Source organism: Rhincodon typus, chromosome 30 (genome assembly GCF_021869965.1).
Source record: "Rhincodon typus isolate 14 chromosome 30, sRhiTyp1.1, whole genome shotgun sequence".
NCBI lineage: Eukaryota > Metazoa > Chordata > Chondrichthyes > Orectolobiformes > Rhincodontidae > Rhincodon > Rhincodon typus.
Genome location: NC_063361.1, coordinates 18,623,572 through 18,647,114, shown reverse-complemented (window position 1 = coordinate 18,647,114; position 23,543 = coordinate 18,623,572). Strand labels below are relative to the sequence as shown.

The 23,543-nt window shown below is 37.9% G+C and overlaps 1 protein-coding gene across 1 annotated transcript in view; it reads left to right on the top strand.

Annotated features, from left to right (window-relative positions):
- Positions 1-23,543, top strand: part of samd14 (sterile alpha motif domain containing 14) — a 158,891-nt gene that overhangs the window by 108,423 nt on the left and 26,925 nt on the right. The window contains exons 5-6 of the mRNA XM_048614501.1: positions 2,918-2,995; positions 7,576-7,759. Coding sequence (XP_048470458.1) covers positions 2,918-2,995; positions 7,576-7,759 — 262 coding nt within the window. The remainder of the gene's footprint in view (positions 1-2,917; positions 2,996-7,575; positions 7,760-23,543) is intronic.

The following is a 23,543-nucleotide window of genomic DNA, read 5'->3' as shown; positions in this document are numbered from 1 at the left end:
TTTATGGTCTGAAACATTTTTCTGTCTTGTTTCACATACATATTCTAGTCAGAAGGCAAGACTTTTTATTGACGGACTTTCCAATTTAGTAAGTTTAATCAAAAAAGTATTTTTCAATATTTTTTAATGCCTAAATAATGACCCTTCATTACTCCTGAAGCAATTAATGAACCACTTAACCAGAATGCAGTTTAATGATGCTTCAATATTGGGCAAGGAGTTGAAATGGAAAATGGCAAACCAATCTATTCACAAGACAATAGATACCATCAGACCATACAGAGGCATTCTTAATGTTGCTGATCAAGAATGAAATAGTACAGTTAAAGATTTAGAGAAGAAATTTCTTCTTGGTGGTAGAGTTTAAGTAAACAGGAGTGAATCTGCATTCCAGTTTCCACTCCATCTGTAATTAATTTCCAAAATGCAGCCCTGTTAACATACCTATGTTAACTGCTATGTTACAATATAATCATGTTATAATATAACCTTATTATTTTAATTTCAATTTAAGCTGCTTAATTTATTTTCAACCAAGATTGAAGAACAGACCAGTGGTAGTTCCAAATGTTGTCTACAAAAACCAAACCATTAAAGGGCAATATTCCTTATTTCTGCTTCTCCCACTTTGCTTTGGGTCACAAGAATGCTTTTTGATCAATCTCGTCCATCTTCTCCTATCAGCCAGTAACTCTTTTTCCAATCCCAATTTGTTTAATTCACAGGCTGTCATATCTTTCCATCTGGCATTTAGACATTTGTCTTCCTGTCCCATCTCCATCAGTAACCTCACCACATTTCTCTCTTGCTCTCTCCACAGCCGATTACCACGCAATTTGAATCGGCCCTTAGTTACTTTATTCAGGGCTCCCACAATCTGCATGGAGCCCCTGATATACTCGGTCATGAATTTGATCCTCTTCTTCACTCTGTGCATACTCATTTTAGCAGCTGCAACTTATTCATATCCACTGCATGTTCCGCTCTTTTTGCTGTCGTCCAGGTTTCTGACTTACATTTCAAGGCCTGATACAACACCTTAAAACAATTCTTAGTTCTTCTTGAATAAGTGATTTTTGCTGAGACTTGTCTTCAACTGGAGATGAATGCCCTGAATTAATTTTGCACACATTCGCTGCTTTCCCAAATACACACTGTTTACTTGGATTTTATTGATTTTACTAACCACATTAGCTTTGAAACACAAGGTGCTTCGGATTTGCATTCGTGCCTGTTAACTATAATCAGCTCAATATTACATGACAGGAAGCCTCAATGTCAGGGCTTGGGTCAGATGCTACTCTTTAACAATCACATGGATCAGCGACATTTATTCGTAGCATCACAGTGCTGTGGTAGCAATTCGAAAAGTCAATCACCGATGGAATTTACTTTTCAGCATTACTTGACGGTTATTGTCCTGACAGGAAATGTAGATTTTTGACAATCTATTTACTGAATCTTCCACTATCTATATACTTGTAAGGGTCTGAGCAATGTGGGCTGCAGCTGGATTTGTGCCAGAATTGGGCAGGCCTACCCACTACCCTGTGAACCTCCTCCTGACATCACTCACCTCTGGCCTAGGTCTTATCATTCTTAACCAGCTACTGTGCTCTGTTGGCCCTGATGTTCAAACCTATGACTGACAAATCTCAAGCCTTCTGCCTCTGGGGTCTTGATCTTGGAAAAAGGCCCTGTGGTAGCCCATCAGCTGCCTGCTTGGCATATACTGGCAGATCTTCCCAGAAAGAAGCATCATGGAGGTCTCACTGGCTGTCCAGCCATTGGCCAAGGCAGCTGTGAGTGGCACAAGATTCTGTCCAACACAAGTTAAGACTCCAAAAGGAAAGAAATGACTTATATTTACATAGTACCTTTCACACCTGCAAGAATTTCACAGCCAGCATTCAATTGTTTTCTTCTTTTAAAAGTCTTTTATCAATTTGTTTAATCAACATCTAAAATAGGTGAGCCTTGGGTGAGCCTTTTTTACAACAAAATGGGATTTTTGGCTTTATTGGTAGAGGTTTTATCCAATGCCACAGATGAGACAGCATCAACCTAGACTGTAAATACATACAATCCATCTGTCACATTGTGAAAATAGGATTTAAAACCAAATATTGGTATAGACAGTAAACTGCTAGAGATTCTAGCTAATTGCTTGATTGTTGATTGTCAGTCTATAATCAAAACAACGGCAGAATCCATCAGAGTTTAAAAATAAGGAAGTTCTGCAAAATCTTTATTAACATTGGTTGGGCCTGAGCTGCAGTACTATGTTCAATTCTGGCTACTGCAGTTCAGTAAGGACATCAAGATCTTAAAATGTGTGTAGAAGGATTTACATATTGGACCAGGACAAGAGGCTTCCTATTTGGAAAGATCAGAGAAGCTGCAGTTGTTCACTTTCAAGCAGAATCAGTTAACAGGTGATTGATAGAGATGCTCAAAATGAGGAACAGTTTTAGAAGGATAAATAAGGAACAACTGGATCCATTGGCCAAAAGATCAGAAATCAGAATTAACACGATTGCAAAAAGAGGTGGCAATTAGGTTGCAAGTTGGCATGATCTGGAATTTACAGTCTGAAACGTTGGTGAAATCAAATTCAAGAGGAACTTTGAAAAGAATTGTGTATATACATGAAGGAAATACTTGAAGGGCTATGAGGAAAGAGCATGTAAATGGGTAAATTAAATCTCACTTTGGAACAGCCAGCATATGTAGAATGAACTGAGTGATATCCATCTGTGCTGTGCATTTCCATGATCCCATACTTTTGGAAAAATCAAACTCAATCAAATGGAAGCGATATTTCTAATAGTTTGTAAAAAAAAAAATCACTAATAGACTTTGAGAGAATAAAATGACGATGCTTTGGTCTTGTAATAAATAATTGCACCATTTACAGGGTACAGTTAAGAAGAGCCTCCTCCTCAAAAGGAAGGAAAGCAGAGAAGACAGCTAACAGACTGTCTACTGGTAGCAGGTAAAATCAAACTTTTATTTCATGAACTGTGATAGTTTCTGACATATAAGGAATGTCAAGGTCACAGAATGACACAAGATCCTTGCTTGGGGTAGTTTCACTCCATGAACTTTAACATCCAACTGTCCTGTTCTTCACTCCCATCATTGATCAATCGATGTGTGAATCCTTAGATCAACCCACCTTCCCATATCAGTGGGAAACAAACTCTATAGCCAATTAAGTGATCCTTGATTGTCAGTTTGCCTTAGTCCCCTCCCTATATATGAAATAAGCAAAAGAACGAAAAGAAAATGTAAAAGAAAAGCACACATTGCTTCAATGATATTTGTCCTAGGTAGCTCACAGAATTAGTTTGGAGATTAATCTTCAATTGAAGTTTGAACATAAGCAAAATTATAGGTTTGGCAATCCTATCTTACTAACAGCAGAATGGGAACCTAATGCAGAATAGACGTCTTCATTGTCATGTTCCTAATGTTTACATGCTACAAACGTAAAAGGAATGAGAGAATCAGCATTTCAATCTCATATACTGAAAAAGCATTCATCCTTTCAAGTTTTCCATTTACCGTGCATTTCTGGTAAATAGAGTATATTTAAAGTTGGGTAAAAAATCTTGCATGTGATGCTGTGAATTAAGAACAAAAATGTTGAAAATGAAGTGCAACTCTATCAGAATCTGGAAAGAGAAATTGCAATTCCTGGTAATGTCTTCAGGAATTACAATCCCACATATCTGTCTTAAGCTCCATAAATGTGAACAGCTCAATCTCCAGGGTAAATGACACCATTATACTTGCTTCTTCCTTGTGTAGAATATCTTATTTGTAAAGTTTCAAGTTCTTAATTATTCTATTGTACAGCATAACAGAACAAAAGTGAAAATCTGTTGAAATCCAAGATATACAGCATTATGTTGCATTCTGCCACCAGATTAATATTAAACAGAATTAATAATAAAAAAGAATTAATTCATCAAAGGGAAGAATAATTTGAAGAACTAAATAATATTACTGGAGGCAACAAGGTGAATTGAAACTATTTCTGTCAAAAAGATGAAATATCATCAAATAAATAGATCAACCAGTGTTTGAAACTGTGCCAATTCATTGATCATTCAACAAACGTAGCAGCTTACTTTCCTGCTGTGATTTTAGACTGCCAGTCAACCAAATCTGTTGGTGGATAGCATGGGGGACATTCAAAGTCAAACCAATTGGATTGATTTTTAACATTCCCCCATCCTATCCACCAACGAATTTGCTTGATTGACAACCTGAAATAAAGTGACACCTCTATTCAAGAACTAGACAGGAGGATGTGAAGTTAACCTATTCAGGCTTATCCATTACCAGCAGTCATTTCTAGCCTCATGGTTCAAAGTGTTAAAAATAGATATTTTTGAAATTGCAGTGCAAAAGAAACAACATCTAAAAGTGATTGGAAAGGGCTAATGTTTAGATGGAAGTCTTTATTGGAAGTCAGCTTTAAGGTTTCATTTCGATTCACAGCTATGAAACAATAAAAGGTGATGGTTTAAAATTGTTAAATTCAATCAAGTAATTTTTTGCCTATCTTTGAATTTTCAGGGTTTCTAAGCATATAGATAGATATGATTATATGACAGCTTTGCCTTGTGAATGCAGAATGCATGGCTCATAAAGATTATTGGAGTGGATTCTAAATGTATTGATTTGCAAGCTAATGCGTTGTTTCTGGGATGGGATCCTCAATGAAATGGTATTGAAATCCACAAATGCACTGAAGCTACCACACTCCTTTCATTTTAACATTTAAATATCTGTAAACTTTCTAAAGTAAATCTTAATGCATTCAGTATGGCACTCCCCTTAATACGTTCATCTTTGCTATAAGCTTATCTTCTCTGTTTCCAATATTTCTTCTCTAGCAATAACACAGCAATAATAGGAACAGGAGGAGGCCACTTAGCCCCTCAACTCACTCTGCCATGCAATTGCATCATGGCTGATCTGCCGCTAACTCCATTTTCTTCATGGAATTTTGTGGATGCTGGAAGTCTGAAACAAAAACAGAAAATGCTGGGTGCAGTCTGTTCAGAAAAGACAGAAAGAGGAAGGAAGGATCACCATGTTGGTTAAGGAGAACATCATAATGCTAGAGAAAGAGAGTTCAAGGTCAGAATCAATTTGACTCAAGCTAAGGAACAACAAGGTGCAATTACATTGCTCGGTGTAGTCTATAGACTATCATGGGGGTTGGTTAGCTCAGCTGGCTCGGTAGATGGTTTGTGATGCAGAGTGGTGCCAGTAGCATGGGTTCATTTCCTTCACTGGTTGAGGTCACTATGAAGGACTCTCCTTCTCAATCTCTCCCCTTCCCTGAGACATGGTGACTGTCAAGTTAAACCAGTCATCTCTCTCAAATGCGAGAGCAGCCCTATGGTCTGGTAAGATTGTGGCAACTTTACCTTTTTTCTTAAATAGATTGCCAACTACTAGTGAAGATGTAGAGGAACAAATCTGCAGGAAATTACAGAGATATGTCAATTTCACAGAATAGTTATAATGGGGACTTTAATAACCCAAATTTATGGTAGGATGCTGATATTGATCCTAGATTGTGTTCAGGAGAATTTCCTGCAGCAGTTTGGTCCCAATTCAATAAAGAAAGGATGCACTGATGGACCTGGAAATGAGGTGGGCCAAGTTGATCAAATTACAGTGCAAGAATATTTAGGTGACAATGATCATTGTATTGTAAGGTTTGGGATGATGGTGGAGAACAACAGTGGTCAATCCAGAGTAAGAACAAAACAATTGGGAGAGAGTCAATTTCAATGGAGGAAGAAAGGAGATGGGTAGGACAGATCGGAATGATCGGAATGAAAAACTGAGCAATAGGCTACATTCACAGAGGAGATGGTTCTGGGAAGGTCAAGGTGTATTCTCTGACAAGGTAAAGGTAGGACAAACAAATCTAGAGCATCTTGGATGACAAAGCAGATAGAAATTAAGACAAAGGAAAGACAGTGTGCTTATGACAGGTGTCAATCTCAAAAATACAATTGAGAACAAAGAGGAAATTGGAAGCTTTGGGGTGGGAAGGAGTGAAAAGGTATATTAGAAATACAAAGAGGAATAATGAGAAAAGAGTAGCCGCCAACATGAAGTCTCCTATAGGCATATATATAGTAAAAGAATTGAAAAAGGTGTAAGTTTTGGGACCAAAAAGGGGATTTGCAGCTGGAGGCAGGTGGCATGGCTAAGGCATTAAACAACTACTTTATGTCTGTGTTTGCCAAAGAGGTAGATGCTACCCAAGCCATGGTAGCAGAGAGGAATATTTGTCAATGGAGGGGTTCAGAATTGTTAAGGAAGAAGTGCTAGAAGGATGTTGGGATTTAAAGTTGACAAGGCACTGGGACAGGATGGGTTATATCCAAGTACATTGATGGAAGAGAGCGTGGAAATTAAAAGGACACTGGCCATAACTGTTCTGTTTTCCCAGGTTTCAAGGGAGGTTTGAGAAGTCTGAAAAATCACAAATGTCATACTCCTGTTCAAACAAATTTTACAAGGATAAGCCCAGCAATTGCAAACTGATCAGTTTAACTTCAGTGGTGGGAAAGCTTTTAAAAACAATTATTTGAGCTAGAATTAGTAGTTACATGGGGGGGGGGGATCATGGGTTATTTAGGAAGAACTAACACAAATATCTAAAGGAGAAATCATATTGAACTTGTTGGATGTTTTTGAAGAGGTAACAGAAAGGGTCAATGAGGGAAATATTGATGTGGTGTACATGGACTTCCAGAAGTCATTTGTTCCTGGGCCACACTACAGACTTGTGAGAAAAGTTATAACTTATGGAATAAAATAGAATTAGCAACATGGATGTAAAATTCTCTGATTGATATGATTCAGAGAGTAATCGTCAGTGAGTATTTTTCAGGCCAGAGAAAGGTTTGTAGTTCTCCACTGGTCGATACATTGGGACTGTTCATTTTTCTAATATATATTAATGATCAGGATCTTAGTGTACAGGGAAAATGTTAAATTTTGCAGATGATACAAAACTTGGAAGCATTATAAATTCTAAGGACAATGTAGTATTTCAAAATCCATTACCAAGTTGGTGAAGTGGGTGGATCAGTGGTTGATGAAGTTCAATGCAGAGAAGTGTGAGATGAGGCATTTTGGTAGGAAGAACACGAAAAAACAAGATAAAATAAGGGATAGAATTGTAAAAGGATCTGGGAGCAGGGGGACCTGAATGTGTACATGACACGTCATTGAAGGAGATGTGCCAGGTAGAGCAAGCAATTAATAAAGGTTACAGTACTTTCAGCATTTAACAGGGGCATATCTGCTATATGTAATCTACAATCTCACTATATGCATCCATGTTGCACTGAGGCCTATACACAGAGTGGTATTTCCATTATGAGTTTTTCGGAGGACTATGGAAGTGCCTTTGGAATTGATTATTCATCATTTTCAAACATTTTAAACTGACAAGAAAGAAATTGCTATTGTATTGTCCGTTACGCTTTGATAAAAGTCTTTATCCTGACTCTCATGCATTCCTGCTTGTAGGGAGTCTTTTGAAAGTCCAATCAGTATCTTGGCCTCTGCCAAGTCTGCAGTGCCACAGTTTGTGCCTTTCTCATGGTTCATGGACAGCAGCAAAGGATCAACGTCCTCAAGTGGTACAATGTCACCCACCTGCTCGTCAAGGGTGTCCTCCCAGGGACTGGTCCCGAGAAAGTCTGCTTCCCAGGTAGTGCTGTTGTTTGCTGTTAAAGTTGATTTTGGAGTTTGAGGAGAGTTCAAAACATTTTCTACAGCTTTTCTTAAAGCTTCAAAAGGTGATTTTAATATTGTTACTAAGTCTGGTGCCTAAACTCTGTGCTAGGGATTCTCAGGAGAGTGTGAGAAAGCTGAAGCAGTCAGACAGACTGTACTAGTTGGACCAAATATCTCGCAATGCAACATTTGCATAATATGATCATGTTTCATCTTGGAATGTTTGTTTCTAAATCTCAGTAACCAAAGTCCAAATATTGGGGGTCATAGCAATTTCTGCATTAGGTCATAATAAGATGTTTGAGATTTGTTCTGCTCTGAATGTTTAGTAAATAACAGTGTGTTCAGTAAATAACTGTTATAGGTTTCTTTTACCACAGCCAGAGATTATTAGACAGTCATATTATTCTCTCCTCTCCAATTATGAAGATGTATTTTATTCATGAAAAATATCCTCTTGAGGAAAAAGAGAAAGAAAATAGTTTGTACCATTTCAACACTGATAGCATAATTCCCAACGTATATGATAAGTCATATGTAATAAGTTATGTGTATCAGTAGATATACCTTAGGAGCTAAAAAATAAAGACTTACTACTTTCCCAGACATATTATGACCCAGATCTTCTGATCTTTGGCAAAATTCCTATTTCTGACACAGATGAGACAAAAGGTTATCTACTTACTGTGGTTTAATTGCAAAGATTCCAGACTACTCAGGCACTGTATCTTAGAGACATGAAATACAACATTCTGATATAAAGGTACTCACCTTGTCTTCAGTGTCTCTCCCGGTCACCCTCTCTCTCTCTGTCTCTGTAATGGAGGCTGTATAGTTAGTCAGTTACGTGTGTAATGTACAGTCACAATAATATCAATAAGCGCAGAACACAGACCTTTATGTGCGTCTGTGATGGTGTAACCTTGTAAATAGTTGGTGTTGTAAATAAACTTCAGGGTATCTGTGCCAACAAGGAATCAACTATTTGTGAGATAGTAAGAACTGCAGATGCTGGAGTCAGAGATAACACAGTGTGGAGCTGAATGAACACAGCAGGCCAGGCAGCATCAGAGGAGCCGAAAAGTTGATGTTTCGGTTCGGGACCGTAAACTGATGGGATGGTAATTGGCCAGGTTGAGTTTGTCCTTTTTTTGTAAATGGGACATAAGTGGGAAATTTGCGACTTTGTTGGTTAGGTGTCACTGTTGCAGCTGTACTGAAACTGCATGGCTAGGGATACAGCAAGATCTGGATAACATGTCTTCAAAACTAAAGCCAGAATTTTGTCAGGGCCCATGGCCTTTACAGCATCCAGTGCTGGCAGTACATTTTCACAGTTGGTGGTGCTTATTACACTCAGCCAAGTGTTAACTCTTTCAGAACCATATACAACACCCACCAATATGAAACTTCCAAAATCCCAACCACTGCACAGCGTTATCCTGTTGAATTTCCTCTCTCTATAAGTGCAATATGCTTTTGAATACAGTCTAGAGCTTCCTTTTAAAGAGTGCAAATAGTTTTCAGCTACATACATTGCATTGGTAACTAATAAACCAGATCATCAGCCACCAGAGAATCTGTCCAATCAGTTATATAACTAGCGTTATAAAGAGATTGTCTAAAAGAAATAGGGTTTTGCCAAAAAACATTGTGTTGTCTTACAAATTTATACTACTCTGCACATATTCTATATACAACTGTACGATGTTTTATGATTGAACTTAAATGAAGAGAAAAATGGCAAAGTGCAGTGAATGTGTTCAATAAATAGCCACAAGTGTGCTAACATGTTCGTAGGTTTCATTTCATTTTCAAAAGGAATCACTTTAACCTATTTATCCAATATTGTGGGCACATGAAGGAAACATTGGGATATGCTGTCATTAATAGTAGTTTAAGACTGATGAATCCAATACCCTACTGATCGTTTGTAATTCTGTTAACTTAAAATAGATTCTGAAGCAGTTAGATTTTCTACTGTACAAAGATATCAACTATTTGTGATCTATGTTATGTGGACTAACATATAGTAAATCACAAACTGTATCATGGTGACAGCAAGTGGGCACTAAAAGCTACTGAAAGCAAGTCATGACAGCTAGTCAGTAGCAGTAAGTGTATGCTAAATGCTGAAAAGGTGAAAGCAGCAAGTAGTTGTGAAAAACCTTTCTTCTAACAATCATCATTCCCTATCACCTACCTGATTTCAGAGCTAAAGTTAACAATCAAGATTGAAGTGCTACAATGAAAAGTAAATGCTACAAAACTGTATAGAAGCACTGTGAAAACTCTACCCCTCTCTTTAAAAACACAAACAGGAAAAGTTGTTGCCGATCTAGATTAGAAAATATAATGCAGGAGTTTAGAAATGCTGAAGGTTAACTCTGACCTAAATAAGGACTCCTGGATCAAAATTATGATTAAAAAGCATTCAAACAAAGATCTATACAATAAAGAGGCCTTACTTGCATCCAAACATTGGGCAATTTCATCATTTTCTTTTCTAAAAGGACATCCCACATGATGGCATCATTTCTTTCTCCACACAAATGCCACGTACATGCAAAAAGCTGCTACCAACAGCCTACAACTTTTAAAGGCACAGCAAGAATGAGCTAAACTAACAGCTAATTTTAAAACCACAACAATAAATGTGAGTCATTTTTAAAGTTAACAAATATATAAATTTGATAAAACACTGTACTGTGATGCCAATTCTTAGTCTGGCATTTAGAGTGCGCAAGCTGAAAAAGATAGATGGAAAGCAACCATCCAACCATGGATTGCCATAACTTGGACATTGCATACAGTTGTATTCACCACACTACCAGCAAGATGTGGATGCTTTGGAGAGGGTACATAAAAGGTTTACCAGGATTTTGCCTGGTATGGGGGATTTTAGCTATGAAGAAAGGTTGGATAGACTGGGTTTGTTTTCACTGGAACACAGTGGGTTAAGAGGTGACCTAATAGAAGTTTATAAGATTGTGAATAGTATGGATAGAGTGGAAAGTATGAGGCTTTTTCCCATGGTGGAGGGGTCAATTACTAGGGGACACAGGTTCAAAGTGTGAGGTGGGAAATTTAAAAGAGATGTACAAGGCGCGTTTTTCACACAAAGAATGATGAGAGCCTGGAACGCATTGCCAGAGGAGGTGGTGGAAGCAGACACAATAGCATCATTCAAGATGCACCTGGACAAGTGCATGAATAGGAATGGAATAGAGCGATACGGATCCTGTTTTAGTATGGAAGGGCAAAATGTGGCGGCACAGGCATGGAGGGCCGAAGGGCCTATCCTGTGCTGAATTGTTCTTTGTTCTTATTCTTTGTTCCGTCTGAATTTCAATTACTGAAAGAAAAAATCAATCTTAATTTTAATCGATCAGCAGACAACTGTCAAAGAGTGATAGACTGTTGAAGCTCTACATGTTTCGGGCTCTGAGGGGTTAAGAAGAATAAAATCTTCCGATATTTCTGATGATGACTGCAAAGGTCCTAACAAAATTTTTTTCAGCTTTTAGAAGATCAGTTTAAGATCATAGTCAATATCAAGATGCACTATCCTGATGAGTGCAAGATGAAAAGCTTTGACAAAATGTGCCTTCTTTCAGCAAAATTAAAAAATATTTAATAAAATAATCACTCATGTTCTACTATTTTATCTAATTGAGCTGGTTCTTAGAAAATATGGAAGATATTGTATTTATAGTTATTCAGGTGATTTTTATTAGAAATTTGAACGATAAATGTGTCAAGCACAGTTTTAAATGCTTCTTGGGTAAAATATCCCAAATGCACACAAAGTGGAAACTTTGACTCTGTGAAGGTACAGAATTTGTAGAAGGCATTTCTGGAAATGAGGATATAATTAGTGAGAGCTTTTCCAGGAGCTTATCTAAAGTTTTACCTGAAGTTACCTGAAATTCAACAGGGTAAACCTTGAATTGACTACATCAGATTCACAATGTTACATTGCAGACAATATCACAGCTCATTTTATGGACTTAGAAAGACTGTTGTGTCAAGAGAGTTCTATAAGATAATTTGTGTAAAATATTGTCTGAAAGGGATTTTCTCTCTGTAAGAACAGTATTGAACAACCTATCTTTGAAAGTAATGGAAGTCATCAGCAACATTTCCAGCATCTTTGTACAGAAGAAAATCTAACTGTTCCAGAATCTATTTTAAGTTTACAGAATTACAAACGATCAATAGGGTATTGGATTCACCAGTCCTAAGCTGCTATTAATGACAGTATATCCCAATGTTTCCTTTATGTGCCCGCAATATTGGATAAATAGATTAAAATGATTCCTTTTGGGGAAAAAAATGAAACCTATCACCAAGTTAGCACACTTGTGGCTATTTATTGAATACATTCACTGCGCTTTGCCATTTTGCTCTTCATTTTTGTTCAATCATAAAACATCACACAGTTGCATATAGAATATGTGCAGAGTAGTATAAATTTGTAAGACAGCACACTTTTTTTTGGCAAAACCCTATTTCTTTTAGACAATCTGTTTATAACGCTAGTTATATAACTGATTGGACAGATTCTCTGGTGGCTGATGATCTGGTTTATTAGTTACCAATGCAATGTATGTAGCTGAAAACTATTTGCACTCTTTAAAAGGAAGTTCTGGACTGTATTCAAAAGCATATTGCACTTATAGAGAGAGGAAATTCAACAGGATAACGCTGTGCAGTGGTTGGGATTTTGGAAGTTTCATGTTGGTGGGTGTTGTATATGGTTCTGAAAGAGTTAACACTTGACTGAGTGTAATAAGCACCACCAACTGTGAGAATGTACTGCCAGCACTGGATGCTGTAAATGCCATGGGCCCTGACAAAATTCTGGCTTTAGTTTTGAAGACATGTTATCCAGATCTTGCTGTATCCCTAGCCATGCAGTTTCAGTACAGCTGCAACAGTGACACCTAACCAACAAAGTCACAAATTTCCCACTTATGTCCCATATACGAAAAAAGGACAAACTCAATCTGGCCAATTGCCATCCCATCAGTTCACTCTCCATCATCAGTAAAGTGATGGAAAGTGTCATCTACAGTGCTATCAAGCAGCACTTGCTCAGCAAAAACCTATTCAGTGACACTCAGTTCAGGTTCTGCTAGGAGATGAGGTGAGAGTGACTGCCCTTGACATCAGGGCTACCATTATAGAATTCCTACAGTGCAGCCCATCACATCTGCACTGACCCTTTGAAGAACATCTCACCCAGACCCACTTAATCCCCATCACCCCATAGTTCCCATGGCTAATCCACATAGGCTGCACATCCTAGGACACTACAGGGCAATCTAGCATGGCCGATCCACCTAACGCGCACGTCTTTGGACTGTGGGATGAAATCGGAGCACCTGGAGGAAACCCACGCAGACACAGGGAGAATGTACAAACTCCACACAGACAGTCACCCAAGGCTGGAATGGAGCCTGATTTCTAGCGCTTTGAGGCAGTAATGCTAATCACCGAGCCACTGTACCACCTAAAAAACATCTTTTTTAAAAACAAATACTTAATCACATTAGTGAGCTATGACATTAGAAAAAGTATTGCCCGGAAGATTTAACCTCAAGGATAAACCAAGCAGAACTCAAAATTTGACAAATTTTAAAGAGTTATTGAAAAGCTTTGACTATTATTTCAGCCCCAGAATTAATAGCATTCTTGAAAGAGCAAGCAATAAAAGAATGCTGCATTGCAGTAAATTCATAAATGATTTCATACATGATCTTTTCAGGGATAGTGGAGAGATATGACTATAGTGGCTTGAAATAAAACTTTTTAAGAGACCAGATTGATGTAATGAATTGTTTCAGTCTCTCTCTCTAGCCCCCACTTTTACAACCTCCCTTTCACTCTTTCCCTCTTCCTCCTTCACATCCTTCTCTTTCATAGCCTCCCTCCCCCACCCAGTTTCTGTGTTACACCTTCCCCTCTGTTTTCCCCTGCCTTACACTCCAGCAAGTTGCACTCTCTGACCCTGACTCCAGAACCACCTTCCCCAGCCTTTCAAATGTACACTGTATTGGACCCACATCACCCTACCATCAGCATGTACCACCTCTGCTCTTCCAATCACACACTGGCCTGTCTTGTGTTTGCTGTTGATAGGTTCAAAAGGGAGCCTATCAGTAACAAGAATGGGAGAGAATCAGGCCTCCCTCAATCTTTGGCTCAGTGATCAGCACCTTGTGTATCCTCCTCTCCTGAGCTCTGGTAAAAGAATGTTGGACTTAGCTTACATGGACAATCTGGAAAAGAGTAGATTGTTCACCTTAGAGTAGAGAATGTTATGGGAATATTTGAAAGAGGTATTTAAATTCACAAGTTTTTAGTAGAGTAAATGAGGAAAATCTGTTTCTAGTGGCAATAGTGTCTATTTTGGGATGATTTAAGTTGATCATTGAAAGACCCGGAGGCTATCTGAGGCATATGTTTTCGCAGAGCAAGTAGTGATCTGGAATGCAAATGACTGAAAAAGTGTTGGAGTTGTATTCAATAATAACATTCAAAAGGGAATTGGATAAATGCTTGAAAAGAAAATCTTAGGTCCATGAGGAAAGAGCTGAGAGATGGGAGTAATTGGATAGCTCTTTCAAAGAGTTAGCAAAGACACAATGGTACAAATGGCCTCCTTTGTATTGTATCATTCAGTTATTCTAAGAATATTGACAGAATCAACAGGGTAACCCTTGTCGAGACATAGGATTTTATGTGAGGAGGAATAGGAGAACAATGGGCTGAGATCAGCTATGTCAACTGAAGATGAAAATGACCACTATTGAATGTATAGTCTGTACTTGCTCACTAACTGGAATTATTTTTTTCTATTCTAATTTTTGTAATGTTCTTTAATATTCCTTTCAATTCTTTTTAATTATACTCTGTAATTTGAGATATGTTTAAGATTTTGCTGTAATTTGAAGCAATAATGGGAATATTCCAGGTTATACTTGGAGAAGCCTAGGGCCTAGTTAGAACATGCTCAAGATCCGATCCCTGTCTGCTGTGGACCAGGGACTGTGGAATGATTGGTTGGCAGTTAATGACTGGGCCTGTATCATCCTGTAGCATTGAGTTCTATCCTCACAAAATTAAACCTTGGCAAGGGTTTGAGATGGAACTAACAGCAGAGCTTTTCCTTACCATTTGATACAAACAATACCAACAATCCTCATATTTCTGTAGTTAACTTCAATTAAATATGAATTCTTATATTCAAGTGCAAAAGATGTGAATTTACTTTGTTTTCACCTTAGAGTAGAGAATGTTATGGGAAGATTTGAAAGAGGTATTTAAATTCACAAGTTTTTAATAGGGTAAATGAGTTTTAAAACTACAATCTCAACAAGGGTAATATTAGCAGCTCTTCTAACACTACATTATACAGTGGAGCAAGTTGTGCATTGTTAACTAATTCATCCTCGCTTTGCTGGTTGGCACTTTCATCCTACGTCATGCCCATACAGAAATATAACTCTTCTGCCTTGATGGCTACATGGTCACGGGCAGAGTATTAGATAACAGGGTCAAATTTGAAGGCAAGTAAAATATTAGTTCATCCACGATTCCTTTAATTGTAGGAACAAGACTTTTGCACCAATGCAGTTATATTCTAACATATTTATCTTTTGTTTTTATTTGTTAATGGGATATGGGCATCACTAGCCTGGTTAGCATTTATTTCCAATTCCTGCTTGCCTACAACTGAATGTCATGCTGGTCCATTTCAGAGGGCAGTTAAGGGTCAACTGTATTACTGTTTATCTGGAATTGCATGTAGGCCAGACCAGGTAAGGATAGTAGATTTCCTTCCCTGAAGGTAATTAGTTTTTATGCCAATCAACATGGGCATCAATAGGCTAACCTTTTATTCTGACTGTTTTGTTTTAAATAATTGAATTCAAATGTCACAATCTATCATGGTGGGATAGAAACCCATGTCCCCAGAACATTAATCTGAGGTTCTGGATTCCTAGACCAATGACATTATCACTACACCACTACCTCCTCTTGTGACCAGGCTATTAACTTAGTAACCTAGTTACATTACCGTGAGCAAGTAGGGATAATTTTAAGCAGAGGGTTGTTAAGACATGGAATAAGTGATTGGAAACACTGATGGAAGCAGAATATACGAAAACTTATAAAAGAGGTGATAAATATTGGAATATAAGCATTTAATAATAAAAAGGTTTGGAGAATAGGAAATTCTGAGTGGAAAATTCTTTCAAAGTCAACACAGATGCAATGGGCCCAGTAGCATCCTCAATGTTTTGTAAATATTGATGAGTTGAATGGCTTCCTTAAGTCTATAGTCTGTGCCGGACTGAAGATGCATTAATTCTAACACAACAAGCAGTTAGCTTTCAGCACTAAGTCAAAACATTTATTCAATGTCTCAACAAAAGAATAAAGAACAATACAGCACAAGAACAGGCCCATCAAGCGTAACGTGTCACATAACGCCTTTCTAAATTACAAACTTTTGCCTCTACACGTTATCCTTTAGATCATTTAACAAATTCATACATTTTAGATATTAATAAACCCATTAATGTAAAAGAGTCATTGGATCAATGAATGTAATAATTAGAATGATGCATGTGACAGTATAAAGTGGTCAGGGGAAAGCAGGGACATTCAATGTATATAAGACATGCATTTGAACTGACAGGGACTACATAGTTAACTGTATGAATATCTGAATCTTAGAATTCCAAAGTCAAAATCTCAACAGTGGGTCATCATTTTATGCTGGTCTATTAATGAAAGCAATAAGCTCAATGAGTTAAATTCCATGTAATACCTTATGGGTTGTTCTTTTTTAACTTTCATGATGTTACATTTCTGTATTACAGGATGGCTAATGATCCATAGAGAACAAGGATGCAGAGAGCTAAAAATAGTTTCAGTTCATATCTAGAGCACTATAGCAAAGTGTTTTTCTGCTCCTGCAGCCTGAAGCACGATGACAGCTGGAGCTCCTGACTGATGAGTGACTAATCCATGATGATTACTCATTGATCTCAATTTGATGTCCAGTGATGAAGCCAAGAGCAGGAAATCAATGTGGAAAAATAAAGCATTTAACAAGACAGGAAGATAGCTAAGGTGGAGACAATGGGAGCTGGAGAGTCCTCAAAAAGGACTGTGCACACTGGCACATTTCTCAATCTTGAAATCAGGCTTTAGAATGTGTTTTTTGGGCTAAGTGCCTTGCTGGAAGCAGCCATGGACTCATTCCAACGGGGAGAGGGGTACAAAGGCTGATCAGCCCTGGTCCTCAGAGACCTGTGGGGTCAGGAGGATCCTGCACTGCTGTTCCTTGTAAAGCAACGTCAACCCTCAAAAATGTAGCATTTTACTGACTGCTGCTTGCTGGTCTGCATCCACACCTGGCAACACCAATCAGAGTAGATCCGACATGTGGTCTGCTCAAGATAATCCATTTGCCAGATAAGTCTTAGAAAAAACAAGCATTAAACCCATAATTTCTGCATTGGTAGTCTCACTGGCTCCCTGTCTGATATATCGGAGGCTATTGTTGTGTATTGGTAGTGTCCCTATCTCTAAGCTGGAAGTCCAGTTCAAGTCCCACATGCCCAGAGGTGTCTGAGCAGCTTAATTAAAATATTTTTAACCCCTTATTAACAAATGCAAAACACCTAATTAGCACATAGCCATATCAGCCGTCTACAAAACCAATCTGCCATTTTGAGGTCTCTGAAATCAACTTCGTGTTGCATCAATTTTATGCCTGGAAAATAGTCACAACAAGGTCTAGTGTCAACTCCAATAAGGGAAAATTAAAGTAAGGAAATATTCCATTAAGAATGGAAGAATTAGAAGGAGAAAATAATGAAAACATGGAGAATGCAGTGAAATCATAAATGTTCAGAAGGTGGATTATTCCAAATAGTTCTAGCTGTACTATAATACCAAGAGCACTGAGAGAAAAAAAGAGCTCTCAGAATTAATATTTGCAGTCATGAGAATGCCATAATAAGCTGTTAGTCATCTGGCTACCAATTTCAACAAGTCCATTTTCTCAGTTGAGGTGTACTAATGTCGTGTTTATTTTTAATGCTCCTCAACAATATGTAATATATAAAAATTCTTTTAAAATTGCAAAGAATCTGATAGCTAAAGAGCACAGATTTGGCTGAATCTATTATCTAGAAATGAAAAATGCCTCAAGGTGGTGACTAACAAAATGAGCAGGTAAAAGATCATTATAGCGCCAAGAAGATGACACAAGACTGTTTTTCCAAAAAGAGTCTTTCATTATTAGACAAGAGTTCCTTCTCATAAGCGAGACTGTGTCTATCTTGTTTTGGTGCAATGATTTTAAAAATCCAAGTCTTATACGTTTTGTAAATTAAAATAAAAACTCCCAACATATCCACCAATGATTCAGACCCTTATGTTCTGTACAGCACAGCTCAGACAGGTTTATTGCTCATCCTTTAACACTCATTCATTGTTGTATTATGCTGCTTTCCAAGGTCTGACTGAAACCTAAGTGTGTGTGTCCATGCATTGCCTTATGCAGCTTTGGCAGCATTTACATCCCCTAGAGTACCTAACATCTCTTTCAAACCCATAACGTGTAGATATTTTCAGACAGTTCAATGAATGGACCTGCAATATGTTCATTTTTACTTAATGTGAAGTTTTCCTCTTTTAATATAAACATTTAATTGGTTTTAAAAATGATTTATTTTTAATTTAAAAACTAGCAGTCATATTTATTACTTGCAAATAAATGATATTTAAATGTACCCAATTTATTTGTAATGTAGAAACTTAGTTGCTATTGTTAATTATATTATAAATTGTGCACAAAAAAGCAAATTATCAAATAATACCTAATGGCTGTACCATTCAAATATTCTACAAGGGATTAAAATTCTACTTTTTATCTTTTTTGGCTTCAGTAAAATGTTCCAATTAGTGATGAATTATGATGAGAGTGTGCTGTGCATATTTCAACCAGGGGCCAAGTTGATAACGTTCACTAAAGATATTTTTAACAGCTATTAAATTAAGGAGTCTTTCATCCGGGCTGCCTGAGCCAGACTTCAACACAAATTACTGAGGTTAACGGCACAATGTTTTACCGACTGCACTGTCTAATTTCCTGTGATTAAGCTAATGTAGTGACAGTGCAAGGAAAGGATAGGAAGACAAGATATTCCCTCAACTCCCAGTACAATACTGTCAATTTGCTGGAATTAACACAGTTATTTATTGCTTGTAGGTAGAAATATAGAGGACATAAGCAAGGAAATGGTGTCCTTTAGATCTCCCAATCTCTCCTCTACAGACATTTTGCGAACAGAGCTGGAACCTTTCTCAGTTGATAATCTTGTCTGCAAGAAGGGGCCTTAACATTTTCTATTTCAAAATAAACCTACAATTAACAACAGCAATTTTAATTTGTATAGCAATTGCAACATTAAAAAAAGATTGACTAGGACATAGGTCACAGAATCAGGCCATTTAGCCTAATCAGTCATTTCTGACTTTAAAGGTCCACTTGAGCCTCCTCCTATATTTTCTTATCTAAATCTGTCATTATTACTTTCTATTCCCTTCTCCCTCAGATACCTGCCCAGTTTCCTCTTATGTACGTTTATACTAATTGGACATCTGTCTAATATGAGTGTATGAATGAAGAAGTCTTAGACACCACGCTAGAGAGATGTATTTGAGTACCTATTAAAATAGATGTAAATAAAGGTATGTAACAGTAAAAAAGGAGATGAAGAGCGTACTTAATGATAAGGAACAAGCAGTCTCAGGGCAGTGGATATGCAGATACCAAAACCTGAGTTACTTCAAACTGGTATCAATCCACGTAGTAGTATTGGCTTAAAGCAAAAGAAAAAGCACTTCAGAGAAGTATTAACAAACAATTTCTTTTCTACAAGGAGATATAGGGTTGCATTTTAACAAAAATTAGACATTAACATCCTAAGGATCATCATTGATTAGAAACCGAACTGGACTAACCATGGAAATGCTGTATCTATAAGAGCAGGCAAGAGGTTGGGAATCCTGCAGCAAGTAACTTACTTCCTGACTTCCAAACCTGTTCACTACCTGCAAAGGACATGTCAAGAGTGTGATGGAATGCTCCCCACTTGATGGAATCAGAGTAGTTCCAACACCCAGCATCATTTACTGCCTCCACCACGAACACTTAGTACCAGCAGTGAGTACTATCTACAAGGAGGTCAGTTTAGCTCAGTTGGCTGGATGGTTGGTTTGCGAAACAGTGTGATGCTGATAGGGTGAGTTCGATTCCCACATCAGCTGAGGTTACTGTGAAGGACTCTCCTTCTCAACCTATCCCTTTGCCTGAAGTGGCCTTCAGGTTAAATCACAAACAGTTGTCTCTCTGTAATGAGAGAGCAGCCCTTTGGTCTGGTATGACTACAGTGACTTGACTTGACCATCTACAAGAAGCACTGCAGCAATTCATCAATAATCCTCAGACAGCACCTTTCAACAGAAGTGAGATATTTCCATAATCCTCCATACAGTGGGACATGGAGGACTCTGAGAAGATATGACATGGAATGGCTGCACATGGACGTTTGACATAGTTGGCCTTATTCTAATGTATGAAACACAAGCCATGCAAAAACTGTAGGAGATGGTAAGTCTAGTAGAATTACTGAAACCTGGTTCTCCCTGTCTCCTCACATCCCCCAAGTGAGGCAGTGCAGTTTAAGGTCAGCAGAAATCAACTCTGTTTACACCCTTATACAGGTAATGAGACTTTAGATTGGCTTTGTGTATTGTGGCTGCAGGTGATACTTTAAAGGTCACCTGTGAATATTTCTGCTTCACTGAGATGACTATGATTGATCTGGATTGAGCAATGACATGGTCAAGGTTGCTTGAGGCCAGGATTTGTCTTTGACATACTTGGCCACGTGCAGTTCACATGGAGAATTCTGTGATTACAGATGTCTCTAACTTGTATTATGTAAGTGCTTCATTAATGTAATTGCCCCTTGAAGGGCCTCATGTCACTCACAAGTAGACCCCACCTCCTCATATAGAAAAACAACAACTTACTCCACCACTCCAGGTATACACTGGCAGCCTTTTTTTTATTTCTCAACTGTGCATTTGCAATTTCTCCATTAGAGAATCCCTCCATACCCGGGATCAATCTAGTGTACCTTCTCTGGATTGCCCCCAGTGTTTATTCCATAGAAAAGGGGACCAAAACTGTTCATAGCATTCCAGGTGTGGTCTGATGGGTGTCTTGTATAGTTTTAACAATATCTCCTATTTTTATACACATCATTATCTTTGAAATAAAAGCCAATGTTCCATTTGCCTTCCTGATTATCCACTGAGCTTGGATGCTAGCTCTTTGTTTGTGATTCATGCATATGGATGCCCAAATCCCTCTGTACTACAGCTTTTTGCTATTTTCCCTAATTAAATAACATTCAGTTCTTTTATTCTTCTTGCCAAAGTACATATCCACATATTTTCTTACATTGGGTGCCAAGTTTTAAACCACTCATTTATCTTGTATGTAGACTCTGTAGACTCTCTATGTCAATATCACTTCTTGCCTTCCCACCTATTTTTGTGTCAGCCACAAACTTAGGGAAAATACATTCACTTCATCATCCAAGTCATTAATATAAATATTCATAGAGCCATACAGCATGGAAACAGATCTTTCAGTTCAACTCGTCCATGTCAACCAAGTTTCTCAAACTAAACTAATCTTATTTGCCTGCATTTGGCCCATATCCTTCTAAACCTTTCCTATTCATGCATCTGAGATCAAGTACACAATTCTTTGAAAGTTGTGTCACAGATAAACAGGCTGGTTAAGATGGTATTTAGAACACTTGCCTTCATTGCTCAGACTATTGAGTATAAGAGTTGGGATGTCATGTTGAGGTTGTATAGGACATTTGTGAGGCCAATTTTGGAGTGCTGTGTACAGTTCTCGTTGCCCTGCTATAGGAAGGATATTATTAAATTGGAAAATATTCAGAAAAGATTTACCAGGATGTTGCTGGGATTGGAGGGATTGAGATATAAGGACAGGCTGGATAGGCTGGGACTTTTTTCACTGGAGCATAGGAGGTTGGGGGATGACCTTATAGAGGTTTACAAAATCATGAGGGGAATAGAAAAGGTGAAAAGCAAAGGTCATTTTTCTAGGGTGGGGGAGTTCAAAACTAGGGGGCATAATTTTAAGGTGAGAGGAGAAAGATTTGAAAGGGATCTGAAGGGCAACTTTTTTACACAGAGGGTGGCTCGTATGTGGGATGAATTGCCAGAGAAAGTGGTAGATGCAGGTACAGTTATAACATTTACAAGATATTTGGACAGGTACATGAATAGTAAAGGTTTAGAAGCTTATGGGCCAAATGTAGGCAAGTGGGACTAGTTTAGTTTGGGAAACTTGGTCGGCATAGACGAGTTGGACCAAAGGGTCTGTTTCTGTGCTGTATGACTCTATGACTGTAAGTGACAACTTCCATTCCATAGACTTCAACTGACCTATCCCTAACCATCGCACCCCACATCCTTACCATAAGATCCTCTCAAAGTCACCTCTTGCCTGGAAGAATTTCCTGATTTTTCACATCCCAGTACTCCAATCTCCTCCCCATCCTTGACTGATTTGAGAAAGTGGTCAATAATACCTGGATCTCAACGTTAGTCCTATGAATGCATTTCCTCTTAAACGCTCCCCGCCATCACACATGGATTAAAATTAATCCACATGTTTTACCATTTGATCTAGGTTGTCCACTGACACAGCACCAGGAATTTATGGCTTAGGGCCTTTCTATTTACCAAGTAAACATACTGAGCCAATAAAAGAGGACAGCAACATTGCTTCACTGTGTTGCGGGTAGGGCATTCAATTCACAATAAGTGTGGACCCCACCTGGTAAAGATAGATAAGATCTAGTGAGAAATATTGAGTGTTGATAAAGCAAGCTGCTTACAGTAGATTCGTAGCAAGAACTTGGCTACAAGAACAGAAAATAAAGATGAGATTTCACAATATTACCTGTGACAATCTTGTTGCTTTGGAATTATTAATTTATCCTCTACACCTTGTTTTGACAATAGGCTACTGCGAGATTGCTGGCTGAACATAGGGGATAATTATTTTAAATTATATTTTATAGTAGGAAAGGAAATGTAAGAAAAAAAAATTGTGTTCCTTTTACTGTCACACTGAAAGCACCTTCATAAACGACTTTTATTGATGGAAACAATAAATTGTATGTTTGTAAAGAGGTTTTATGGTTTGCTGTAAGAAAAGTAGATTTTTGGAAGTGACAAACACATTCTGTAGCCTGTGACCTGAATTGCAACTTCTTTCTTGTTGCTACGTTACAATTTTCATCACAAAACTACTCAGGCCTAAGGCACTGCAGCTAACACTGGATTCTTAATGTAGATGGAAACCAGAACTCGATGCTTTTATCAACAACAGTAGATATAAAACTATATCCATGATAGAGATGACAACACCATGAATAATTTAGTCAGTTATTACTTGGTCAACTCACAGTGAACAAGGAGCAGGTTCCAAGTGATTTAGCAGAATATAAAGGCAAGAATTCTAGGGATCTTGTGGTGCAGTGGCAGAGTCACTATCTCTGAGCCAGAAGAGCAGGGTTCAAGTCACATCTGCTGAAGAAGTGTGTAATAATCTC